The 13377-nt window shown below is 38.9% G+C and overlaps 1 protein-coding gene across 4 annotated transcripts in view; it reads right to left on the bottom strand.

Annotated features, from left to right (window-relative positions):
• The window catches only part of CSTF2 (cleavage stimulation factor subunit 2), a 23684-nt gene that overhangs the window by 6912 nt on the left and 3395 nt on the right, over nt 1-13377 (bottom strand). For 2 of the 4 annotated variants that reach the window (XM_037730421.1, XM_037730422.1), the window contains exons 5-13: nt 13162-13281; nt 12911-13048; nt 10415-10538; nt 6457-6519; nt 3435-3494; nt 3167-3253; nt 2647-2788; nt 1401-1576; nt 844-1136 (exon numbers count right to left, since the gene is read on the bottom strand). In XM_037730421.1, coding sequence (XP_037586349.1) covers nt 844-1136; nt 1401-1576; nt 2647-2788; nt 3167-3253; nt 3435-3494; nt 6457-6519; nt 10415-10538; nt 12911-13048; nt 13162-13281 — 1203 coding nt within the window. The remainder of the gene's footprint in view (nt 1-843; nt 1137-1400; nt 1577-2646; nt 2789-3166; nt 3254-3434; nt 3495-6456; nt 6520-10414; nt 10539-12910; nt 13049-13161; nt 13282-13377) is intronic. The other 2 variants (XM_017505863.2, XM_017505865.2) reach the window with 2 other exon arrangements.

The raw sequence follows: 13377 nt of genomic DNA on the forward strand, positions 1-13377 counted from the left end.
CTCATACACACACACGGGGAGGAAGACACATAAACAAATAGAAGAGAGAAGCACACAGAGGAAGGGGGAAAAAGGAAGGTAGAGCGGCTAGAGGGAAATGAAGGTGCCAGCATACAAAAACTCAGGGAAGAAACACACATACCACCTCTCCACAACCAAGTGGAGATGAAGAGGGAGGCGATAACAATCACAGACCAGCATACACACACAGGCAGAGAGAGCCAAATAAAAGACAGGAGACAAGACTTCAATTCCACACCTTTTAAGTTGGTCATTAATAAATTGCCTTTCATATTCCACTGTTGACTTAGGCTATGTGATGACAGTAAATTAACACAGGTCTCTACAAACCTAAGATTACCTAAATGGCCACTAACAGCTCTTCATATAATCTAACCCAGTGATTCCCAGTCAGGATTCACATTAGAATCATTTGGGGGAGGTTTTTCAAACTATCCATGCTCAGATCCTACTGATAAGAGATTCTGAGTTATACCTGGGATGAGATCTGGGCAAGTATATTTTGAAAAAAACTATGTACATGATGTTGGTTTGTACCCCTAATGAAGACTACTTTCTAACCCCTAAATTTTCAGGGGCTCTTCTCTGAATGAATAGCTACTTATTGTGGGATAAAGCTGTTTTCTTTTTTTGAACTACAATTCTGATAGCCAGAAAATCACCACTGTAAGGGAAAGAGAAGCTACAGGGAGATCCGAGTCTTCCCTCTATTACAAGCCGAGAAACAGCCCAAGTCAGAAGGCAGTAATAATCAGGCTTAATAATCAATTCCTGAAGAGATCAAGATTTCACTTGGATGCCAGAAGTCAGTGTTACACATACCTGTCTGGATCCCTGGGGGACAACTGCCCCCATGTTAATTGGACTGGGACCCTGCATTCCACTAGGTATAGGTCCTCTAGGGCCAGGCACTGGGCCTCTGGTATCCATGCCTCTGGCCTCCATCCCTCGGACTTCCATTGCACGGGCCTCCATCGCTCGGGCCTCCATCGCACGAGCTTCCATTGCACGGGCCTCCATTGCACGGGCCTCCAATCCTCTGGCATCTAACCCTCTTGCCTCCATGGCTCGGGCTTCCATCCCTCGTGCATCTATTCCTCGGGGATCCCTTCCACCTAAAAGAAAATTATAAGAAAACCATTGTGCAGCTACTTGCATGTACTGCAAGAATGATGATTAATCCAAGAAAGACAGAAATCTAGTCACATTTGCCCCCTCAGCTATTAATATATGAGACTATTATTTCCTCCCGAGTTTCTCAGATTTGTGGATAAACCTTAAAGATGCTTGCAAACCTACTGCTCCAGTATTCTTTATCCCAGATTAGAGTGTAAGACAGCAGGGTTCATTATCACATTTGCAATGTGGTCTCCGCTTACCTCTGCCATCCAAGGGTGGACCCCTCTGATCTAACATGGGTCCTCTTGGTTCTGCCATTAGAGGTCTGGGCTCAGGTAATGGCCCTGCCCTCAGCTCATGTGGGGGTGGTCCTCGGCTCTCATGGCCAGGAACATGGTGCATGGGTGGACCCTGATGAGGTGGTCCCAAGTAACCTCTGGAGATGGAGAAAAACGTTTTATTTTAAAATAGAACAAGAAAAACAACAAAGTATCAACCAGAAGATCAGTAAGTAAACATCCAACAAAGAACTGATGTAAACAGTCCATGAATACTAACAAGAAAATAACACCAAATAGATGGAAGAAAAGCTACAGAGATATAAATCCACGTATTCTAGAATTTCGTATTTGGTTCATAATTAGGGAGGAATCAATGAATATTCATTTTATGTATGAGTTTGCAGTACAATGCATAAGAATATAAGCTCTGGATTCAGACGGTATGGGTTCAAATCTCGGTTCTATCACTTATTAGCTGTGTAATATTGGACATATTTAACTTTTCCACACATCAGTTTCATCTGTAAAATGGTACTAATAATGGTATCCATCTCACAGGGTCTTTAAGATTTAATAAGATAGTAAGTAAAGTACTCAGAGCAGAGTGAGAGGCATGATTCCCCATTAATGTCAATTATTACTATTGCTATTATATTTATTTATTTATTTTTGAGACAGAGTTTCACTCTTGTCACCCAGGCTGGAGTGCAGTGGCATGATCTCAGCTTACTGCAACCTCTACCTATTCAAGTGATTCTCCTGCCTCAGCTTCCTGAGTAGCTGGAATTACAGGAGTGCGCCACCACACCTGGCTAATTTTTTTATTTTTAGTAGAGACGGGATTTTGCCACGTTGACCAGGCAGGTCTTGAACTCCTGACCTCAGGTGATCCACCCGCCTTGGCCTCCCAAAGTACTGGGATTACAGACATAAGCCACCACACTTGGCCTATTACTGCTATTATTAATATTTCTACTACTACAAGTTTCCCTGTTCAAGTATGTATACTAAAATTTCCAATTTCTGAAAATACAGTAGCTCGAAATGACATACTCAACTACATAGTTCTGCTTTGGGAGAAGTGCTTAGCCTTGGACAGTGGCCACGAATATTTACCTATCTTCTGAAGTAGGCAAACAGGTACAACTGGTACAGAAACACTGTTCTCAGGGAAGGAGGGACAATTCTGATTTCTTCAACTGTTTCCTTCTATGTTAGTGCTTACCTAGGCTCTACCTCTCCAGTTACAGAAAGTAAAGTGCCTCCTCGTGGATCATTTGGAGCATCTCCTAATAAGCCTCGAGGGGTTGGGACGTTGGCAGGCAAGGATCCCCGCTGCATAGCTGCTCTGGGGTCTTGCATCGGCACTGACAGGGAAACAAACAGGGAGTTACTGCTGTGAAAGACACATAAGAAAACAAGAAATGACTCTATATACCACTGACAACATAATTCAGACACCTTAGAGTGGGTGAAACCTCACCACAGCAGAATCCTCTTGCAGCTCAAGAACAGAAGCAGGGTGTAGGCAGAATCTGTGCCATGTCAGAGGTATGGATGGAATTATATAAAGAGCCAACTGGGGAGCAACCTGCCAAGGACTAGCACTGCGACCTGAAGAAACTTATGCTCCTGGTTTTCCTTCTAATCAATCTTAGTTCAAGGACCAGAGTCACAAAAGAGAGGTAGAGTCTTGGCATATGTGAACACTGCCATGGCTCTGCAAGAACCCGCTGTCTCCTTACAGACTGCTATTCCATCCAGGCCTCCTGACACCAGTAGGGAGGGAGTACAGCCTCGGACAGATGCCCATATCATCCATGTTCTCTGCCCTGTGTGAAGAGGTCAATCTTAGGCTTGTGGCCTCAACAGAAAAAAAATTAAAAACAAAAACCCAAAAACACTACCCTTTTGGGTTCTGAACGCGAGGATGACTGCCAAGCAGCTCTTTTCCTCTCAGCGTCCCACCCTGAACACCACAAGCAAAAGGAAACCCACAGATACAATGGGTACCTTGAACTCGCTCAATTGATGCAGGCCCGGCGGGTCCCACGGGCGAGTGCTGTAGGGTTCCTAGGTAAGCAGTAAGTTCAAAAGGAGAAAGAACAGACACTTAAAATAGCTTGCACACACATGCAGAAACATACACACAGAGACTCAGATTTACATACATAAGTTAAAAAGCCAAGAGTTCATTGGCTTGCTCCAGGCTACAAAATCTCCTTAAACTACACTAGCTCCCTTGGGTCTCTGAAACAGTTCCATTTTGACCAGATAGCTTCTGAGAGGGAATCCCATGGGGCACTGGTTTGATCTAGGCAAGAATAAGCAGACATTTCCATTTTCCCCACTGCTACTATGTTTTCACTTAGGTCTCCTTATGATAGCATTAGAGAAAAAAAAATATATAAAAAGTTTTGAATCTTCTAGCTATGCAAAGAACATAAACATAGTTTCAGAAGACAAACATGAAAGAAACTACACCGTATCTGGAAGGCAAGATTCATTCTGAAGCAGCCATAAGTGAAGTACAGCAATTCTATTTTTGTTACATTTTAAAGCACAAAAATTTCTGCTGTCACCAAAGTTCAGATGGGGAAATGTCACCAACAAACTTTACATGATGAAAGAGAGTATCACTCCACAAGAAATACTGTCACAGCAAGACTTTGATAATAAACATCATGACAACAGCAAAGACTAATGAGATGACATGAGCACCAACACTAAACAAACATGGTGGGGTAGCAAGAAGTATCTTCAGAAACATCTTTGTCTCCTTTCACCATTACAAATGTGCAAAAGCAGCATGGATTCCAGGAAAAGTAAGACAAACTAGGCACACATGAAAAGACTCTTGCTTCCTCTGCTGGGTACTAAAGGAAACTATAAAAGGAAGCTCATCTTACTTTGTCTCTTCATGAAGACATCCTGGAAATACCCTCAAAACATGAGTCATTTCCCTTTGTAAATTTCTGACAGAAAGGTGAAGATTACTATAACAGGAAGGAAGATGTCTTGTGCAAGTATGCATTAAACAGCTAAAACCTGACGGATTGAGTGCTGGGCCTATGACAGGTAGAAGTATGACTGAAACCCTAATACCTTCTCATTACTGCAAAAACTCTGAAGAACATACATGATCTACTGACAGTGGTGGGGTGGGGATAGGGGGGCATACAATAGCACGAAAGCACGGGATGCTTAGAGAAAATATGAGATATTTGGCCAGGGAGTTTGTCCTGTTGTCAGACATCTAAAAGAAAAAATTCTGTCACTTCAGCAACCAACCCCACGGTACAAACCACAGGCTTGTATATTTATGTGTGTGTGTGTGTATTTTTTTGAGACAGCGTCTTGCTGTGTCACCCAGGCTAGAGAGCAGTCGTGTGATTATGGCTCACTGCAGCCTCAACCTGTTGGGTTCAATTGATCCTTCCACTTCAGCCTCCCAAGTAGCTGGGACCACAAGTACACACCACCATTGCCCATCTAGTTTTTGTATTTTTTATAGAGATGGGGTTTTGCCATCTTGCCCAGGCTGGTCTCAAACCTCTGAGCTCAAGCGATCCACCCACCTTGGCCTCCCAAAGTGCTGGGATTACAGGCATAAGCCACTGTGCCTGGCCAATATTTTGCTTTTTAAATGGGTTCCACTTATAGGCCATATGCTACAGAGGAAAAAACCTTAAGCTTTTCTATGCTTGTCCAAAGCAGTCTTTCCCATCATCTTATTCCCCAGGAAAAAGAGTAGAAGACACTGAATAATATATTTGGAAGTTAACAGAGGCAGTGTGGAGTGACAAAAAGAGGACAGATTTTAGACTCAAAGACTTCTGCCGGGCGCGGTGGCTCAAGCCTGTAATCCCAGCACTTTGGGAGGCCGAGGCGGGTGGATCACAAGGTCAAGAGATCGAGACCATCCTGGTCAACATGGTGAAACCCCGTCTCTACTACAAATACAAAAAATTAGCTGGGCATGGTGGCGCATGCCTGTAATCCCAGCTACTCAGGAGGCTGAGGCAGGAGAATTGCCTGAACCCAGGAGGCGGAGGTTGCGGTGAGCCGAGGTCGCGCCATTGCACTCCAGCCTGGGTAACAAGAGCGAAACTCCGTCTCAAAAAAAAAAAAAAAAAAAGACTTCTGAATCTTAGCTCTGCCACTTACTAGTTGAAAGAGAGAATAAGAGCATCAAATCCAGTCCAATTACTCATACATTAATATTTACTTACCCTGTCCCCTTGAGTAAGTAACTTATTCTGAGCATCCAACTCTTTGCCTGTAAAACTAAGGTGCTGCCACCTAACTCACAAGATTATTTATGAAAATTAAAGTGCTTGGCATATAGTATGCACTCAGTTCCTTCTCTTTTCTCACCATCTCTCCTCCTAACATTGTTTCCAACTGAACTACTACACTTTCTTGTCCTTCAAATTCCACTAACATGAAGAAATAACGTGGAGATTTTGGAGCGGCAATTCCTGTTGTAGACAGCAGTACAGCCATAGTACAACAGATGTTTATAAAGTAGGCTTTACAGACCTATGATCCCCTCCCAGTTTTCTCTAGAGTTTAAATCTAGTCTTCTACATACTCAGCCACACAGTTACATGCTCATTATTAAAATTCCTTACTCAGTCAACAGATATCCATACAGGCAGAGAGAACATGTCAGTGGAATTATTAGACTATCAGGAAACAAAGGATCCACTTGCTTCATTATCAATTCTTGTAGAGCTGGGCTCTGAATCACCAGGTGGAAAGTCTAGACCAGCACTGTCCAAGAGATCTTTTTACAATGATAGAAATGTTCTGTATCTGCAATGTCCTGTGTGGTATCCACTGGTCACATGTGGCCATTGAGTACTTGGAATGTGGCTATTGTGACTGAGGAACTAAGTTTTAAATTTTACTTAATTTTAGTTAACCTAATATTGAAATAGCCATGGGTGGTTAGTGGCTGCTGTATTAGACACTTGGATGTGGAACACTTCCAAGACCAATTCACATTAGTCAGACATTAATATTTATTTACCTTGTCCCCGTTCCATGGACACTGGTCCAGTTCCTGGCATTCCAACCTGAGTCTGCATTCCTCCTAGAAGAAAAAGGGCAGACAAGAAAAAACACCAATTAGAACAGTGGCTGAGTTTATAAATTTCTTCATTCTGCTCCACAAGCAGAAACCTACAAAAAAAGATATTCAACAATGCAATGAGATAGAAGATGGGGTGTGTTAGTATATTTACAACGTATACTTTATGTTTCAGTGACAGAATAGTGAGTTCAATAAGAATAATTAATCTCATTGGTTACCAAACTCTTGGCAGGAAGCTCTTCTATAATACAGGAAAACAATGTCACTTACCCATGGACCTCCTCTCATGGGAGGCAGTACCATTTCTAGAATATTTTGTAATTGTGTGGGTATACTGTTTTGGTTGTGACAAGATTTGTGGGGCCACGGCTAGTTTTGAATGAGAAAGTGCCAGGGATACTAGATGTTCTGCAATGTGTAAGTTCCACAAAATCAAGAATTACCCTGTGTCCTGAACTTTCAAATGTCTCATGAACATTCACACAAATGAAAACTAACTTACAGTCTTCTGAACTCAGAACCTAAGTCTGTTGTATTTGTAAACACAAAGGTTCCTTGTACTGTTTATTTATATACACATACACTGAATTTTCCAGAAATGCAATTACTGAGTAAATTATGAGTACTGCAGTTTAATAACTTTAAGGTGAGATTTTACCATTTCAGAAAATCACATAGCTGATGTCAAAAGTCCTTGTGGTATTTGAGTTGCCAAAACAATATGCCTGTATCTTTTCTGCATTTTCAGTTTTTACTTTCATGAAATAGGTATAAACATCTGATTATTAAATTTGTTTTCTGGTGTAGTGGTGCCTAATCACTTATTAAATTTGTCTATTAAAAATTAATGTCCTTTTATTTCTTTGTAATTAGGATATCATACTGATTTTTTGAAATCATGTTACATAGGTTATATCCTTTGTGCATTTCATTTCAGCAAAGCAGAGTCATTGTAAAATATCAGTTATGAAAAGGGGTCACTGTGTCTAACGGGGCTGAGAACCACTGGTCTAACGAGCTGGGGAATGATAACTGCTATACAAGGAATAATCATGTACCACAAGTCCTTGTCTGGTCCTTTCCATAGAGCCGCAATTCTCTTTTCCTCAAAGGAGCAATATATGGTGTGAGTGGGGAGAAAAGACAAGCTGATCTATTATCTGTTCATTAATACTTCCCTCAAATAGCAAGTACATGTCACATTCCCCTATTCCATTTAATATGCCAACTACCAAAGGGCTATGAATTAAGAAGCCAAAGTACTGAGTGCTAGCCCTAACCTTACTACTAAGCAATTTTAATTCTAAATAAATGATTTGATAAAATCAATACATTCCCAGGCTTCTTCATCTGTAAAGAAAATGAGTTGTCTGAACTAGCAGCCTCAGCACCATCAGGGAATTCGTTAGAATTACAAATTCTCGGAGCCCCGGAGCCCCACCTTAACCTACTGAATTAGAGTCTGGGGGTGGGGACCAGGAGTCTTTGTTTTATAAGCCCTTCAGGTGATTCTAACACATACCAAAGTTTGAGAGCCACTAGTCGAACTGTCTCATGAACATTCATGCAAATGAAAGCCTGGTCTAAATGATTTCAAAGCTCTCTTCTAGACTTAACATTGTATTCACTCTATCTAGACCAATCACCAAAACAATACAAAAATTTAGGATTCAAGGAAAGAAATGGCCGAAGGCATTGTGGGCATACTTTCTAATATTATATATTATCACATAATGGCATTTTTATTTATATGAGCTAGATTCCCAGGGTGGAATTCTCTGGTCAAAATGTATATGAATTTTTAATGTTAGATTACTTTCTCAAAAGGCTGAAAAACTCCACATTTCCACCAGCCATATATGAGTATCATTTTTTTCTACCAACATTAAGTGTCGTCTCTCTTTGAAACTTTTGCTAGTCTGATAGATTTAAGTCTCACTGTTATTTAATTTGTAACCCAGACTGTAAATGACTTTGTTTTTGTTGGCAATTTGGATGTGTTCTTCTATGAAGTGCCTACTCATTTTTCTTTGCCCATTTTTCTACTAGGTTCTTTCTTTCCCCTCTTTTCTTCACTGTCAGAGCTTTTTTTTTTTCCCCCCAGAAACGAGGTCTCACTATGTTGCCCAGGCTGGCCTCTAACTCCTGGGCTTAAGTGATCCTCCTGCCTCAACCACCCAAAGTGCTTGGATTACAGGCATGAGCCACTGTGCTCAGCCTCAAAGAGCACTTTAACTAAAAAATCTTAGTGAGATTTGAAGTTTTAATAACTTCCGAAGTATAAATGCTATAAACTCACAAAAATATCACTTGAAAATTTAATTATTTGAATTTCCTTTATGCTTACTTTCAACTTTTATTAATTCCCTCTTCTTGGTATCCTCTGGTTTATTATCTTTTTAAAATTCTTTACAACTAGTACTTAGTTTCTTTATTTTTTAATATAGGCATTTAAGGATATTCATTTTACTTTAAGCACTGTCTTCACTGTTTCTCATACTTTTTCTGTATGAAATATACATGCATTTTGTCCTTTAATTTATACATTTCTTTTTATTTCCTCTTTAATTCAAGGATTAGAGTATGTTCCTTAATTTTACAAGTAAAGTTTTTTTTCAGTCGGCTTTTAATTATTTATTTCTAATCTTATTGGCTTATAAACAAAGAATATGCTCTGTAAAATCTTCCTATCTTTGACTTTGTTAATTTTATGGGTAAGTACTTTAAATTTTTTTTTAATACTGTTCCTTGATTAGTGAAGGTGGGGAGTACATTTTCTAGTCAAAAGATATAAGGCTCCCTCTATATATTAAGTTTATTGATCCTATTATTTAATTCCTCAGTGTTCTTACTTGTTTGTCCATTAGCAAAATGCTAATTGAAGTGCTAATCTAGAAACTACAAAATTAACCGGGCGTGGTGGCGCGTGCCTGTAATCCCAGCTACTCGGGAGGTCGAGGCAGGAGAACTGCTTGAACCCGGGAGGCGGAGGTTGCGGTGAGCTGAGATCACGCCACTGCACTCCAGCCTGGGCAACAAGAGCGAAACTCCATCTCCAAAAAAGAAAAAAAAAAGAAAAAAAAAAAGAAAGATAATTTAAATCTAAGTGTAACTCTATTATAAAGTAGATATACAAAAATCCTGAGTAATCTAATCTACTCTAGAATAAATTAATAAGAAGCAAGTTTGTTGCATAAAAAAACTTGAAATATTGAGAATACATTATGGGTTTATACAGATGTTTCATATGGGGAATCATTGTTTCACTCAATCTTCTTAGTTACAATTGTTGAACAAGGAACAAGTATATGAGCAATACTCTTATTAATTGCCTATCTGTACACTTTCAATAAATGTATGTAGCTTTTAAATTTCTCTTTTTTTCCTTTTGTTGTTTGGTCTAATTATGTTTGTTAAAATACAATTTTATGTCAGTTTAACATGATATAACACATGTGGCCTTGTATTTTTTTGTCTGTTTTCTTCATGAGCTTTTGAACTTAATCTAATAGTTCATTCATATTTAGCAGAATAACATTAGTTTATTCCTTCCATTTTACTCTACACTTATTATTACTTATTTTACATTGTCCCTTCCTTCTTTCCTTTCCTCTATTTTTGCTGGCTTGATTTAGTTTCCACTCATTCCATTTTCCCCCTCGTTAACTTGGAAGTTTTACTATGTTCTTTCGCTTTATTGTCCCTCTCCCTCTTCTTATAATTAGACATATAGGATTTAACATAAGAACTCTATTTCCTCCACCTAGGATATATGCTTTCTAGCTGTGTATTAATTTTACTTAAGGATCCCATTATCATATTTGGCTGTACTGAAACAGTGCCTATGACAAAACTTTAGCAAGTACTGAAATGGTGAAGACTAAATGAAACTTACCTCCAGGAGCTAAGGAACCAGGGCCAGGTCCTGTGACAGATGCTGGTAATTGCCCTGGTGCTGGAACTCCACCCTGTATAGAAGCTTGCATCAGAGGAGGTGCGCCATTGACATGCATTCCACCCTGACCAAGAAAAAGAACACAGTATGTACATGCCTCTGTGGATACTCAATATACTAAGTCTATGACCTTAAAAGTCCTCTTCAAATGAACAGCCCGAAATATACTACCAAACATCTTTTTTGTATAGCATGTCTTATGCAGCATTAGATTTGTCACACACTTTGAACTCCACAGAAGCAAGTTGCAATACACATCATGAACCTGGTTATATGGAACACGGTTAAGATGGAACATATTCTCAATGCAAAGATTGACAAGGCTTATCTGTGTGGCAAGACAGCACATAGCACCTATTGTTAACTTCATGATTGGGGCCTGGCAATAACAGTTTAAAAAAAAAAATGCCCTAAAGCCAAGAAAGAAAAAAGGAGACTGGGACTCTTAAAAAAAAAAAAATAAATAAACAACTGCTGGTAGTCCACATTTTTAAAATTATTATTATTTTTTTAATTTAACCAATGTTTTCTCATTCCTGTCCTTAGATATAATTCTGGTTTTGGGGGAATGTAAATTTTTTTTTAATGCTACATTAAAACTCTTTGAGGGAAAGAGAATGTCATCTTTTCATCTGTGCATTCCCCAAAAAACTGAGTAGTCCCTTGAAATAGAAAGAGCTCAATAAATAAAGAATAAAAGCCAAGTTATATTTAAAAAAATTGCATACATGTTTAAGGAACACAAAACTCTAAAAAAGAAACAGAAGAGCAGTATAAGAAGGTAGTTAAGAGAAAACTGGCTATGAGGTCAGATAATACCAGGCTCAGAACTAGATTTACCACTTATAATTGTGTTAAGTTTTGGACCAGCTAACCTCTCTGGGCCTTGGTTTTTTTCTATCTCTGAAAATGTATTTATTTATTTAGAGCAGGGGTTGGCAAACTATGGCTCATGGGCCAAATCAGGCTCACCACCTGATTTTATAAATAAACTTGTATTGCAACACAACCACACACACTTGTTTACATATTGCCTATGGTTGATTTCATATTACCATGGCAGAGTAGCTGTGGCAGATCCTGTGGCCTGCAAAGCCAAAAATATTTACCATTTGATCTACAGAAAAATGTTTGCTGGCCCCTGCCCTGTATCTCTGCCAATCTGAGAGATGAAAAATGGTAGCTTATTGTAGTTTCTATTTACATTATCTTATTTTGTAACATTATGTATATTAATGATAATTTATTACATTATCTTATTTTGAGGTTTAATACATTTTCATATATTTACATTTCTACTTTTGTGAACTATTTATGTCCGTTTCCCATTTTTTCTACTGGGTTATTGGTAATTTTCTTACTAATTTATAGGAGGCCTTTTAAAGTTTATTATGAAAAATTACAGATATACAAATCATATAGAAGATAGCCACCCAGCTTAGGAAATAAATAATAAAATAAACCAATCTCGTGTATGGTCTTTCCCAACTGCATCCCGTGCTCTCTTCTCCTTAGCTGACCACTAAGACTCTTTTTAATGTTTTAAAATTTTATATGAATCATTACATACTCAATATATTCTTTTGCAACTCACTCAACATATTTTGGGGATTTATGCAGATACGTATATCCTGCATTTCGGGAATTCACTTAGTTTCACATCCATATGGTATTGTTTTGCAGTTATTTGTGTTGATGTCATGTAACATAGTTCATCTTAGCTACTGTATGGAATTTTGTTTTTCAAAGTCATTCATGTTGATATGTGTAGTTTATTTAATTGTTGTAGAGTATTTCACTGGATGAATGCACCACACATTCTCTCCATTCTTCCATTGATGTACATTTAGGACATTTCCAATTTTTCACTACAATATGGCAATAAACATTCCTGTGCATGACTATGGGCTCTTTATTAGTCTGTTGTCCTCACATGTGTGGCAAACACTTTTTCCCAATTTGTCATGTCTTTGATATTTATTTCTTTTTCTTTACATGGAAATTTTTTAGTTTTCAAATGTATCAATTTGTTGTGGCTTTAGGGTTTTGTGTCATGCTTTGAAAGCAAGCTTTACTTTTTTCATTGGTAAGAATGGAGATAATAAGAGTGCCAACCTCATACAGTTGCTTTGAGGATTAAATGAGATAATGCGTATGGAATAACAAAGTGCCAACCACAGTGCCAGGCATGCACATACACACAAAGTTAGCTTATAAGAAAAGGGCATACAGGAAGGGTCTCTTTGTTTTACAAACTTGGAATCGAATCTATATTCATTCAGATGCCATGTGCTCTGCAACCTGGAAATTGCTTTTATGCCTGGAAATTGAAATTATCATCTCTGGTTCCTGACCATTCTTCTTTCAATATATTCTCCTAAAAAGAAAATAACATTCTAAGACTGATAAAAAAAATATTAAGGGATAAAGCCCTACCAAAGACTGGGCCTGAGGGGCCTGAGGATTCTGCTGGTTCATTGACACATTGGATCCTGAGCCAGGCCCAGCACCATGGACTGGCTGAGGGTTGCCTGCAATCAGCGTTGGGATATTTGTCTGGCGATGCAGAATTTTCTAAAAAGTGAAAAGACAAACCTATGAGCTGTCTGTTTAACAAAGCAATCAGGTAGTTCCTATCCCACTCAAGGTTTACCCTACCTTTCCATAAAAGAACCAGAAGCACTCACCAGGGCAATTTCCGGATCCACAATTCTCATCACTACCTGTGCTTGCAGCAAAGCATAAGCCAGTTGAGGGTTCTGAAGCAACATGTTCCGTGCCTCCTGGGGACTATTCTGGACACAGAGCTGAGAAGATAAGCAGATTCAGGTTTAATACTTATGACTTAGAAACTGATAGTGATTTAAAGCCATTCCCCTCTGAGAAATGTAATATTCAAGAGG

The sequence above is a fragment of the Cebus imitator genome, unplaced genomic scaffold (genome assembly GCF_001604975.1).
Source record: "Cebus imitator isolate Cc_AM_T3 unplaced genomic scaffold, Cebus_imitator-1.0 Scaffold343, whole genome shotgun sequence".
NCBI classification, from domain to species: domain Eukaryota; kingdom Metazoa; phylum Chordata; class Mammalia; order Primates; family Cebidae; genus Cebus; species Cebus imitator.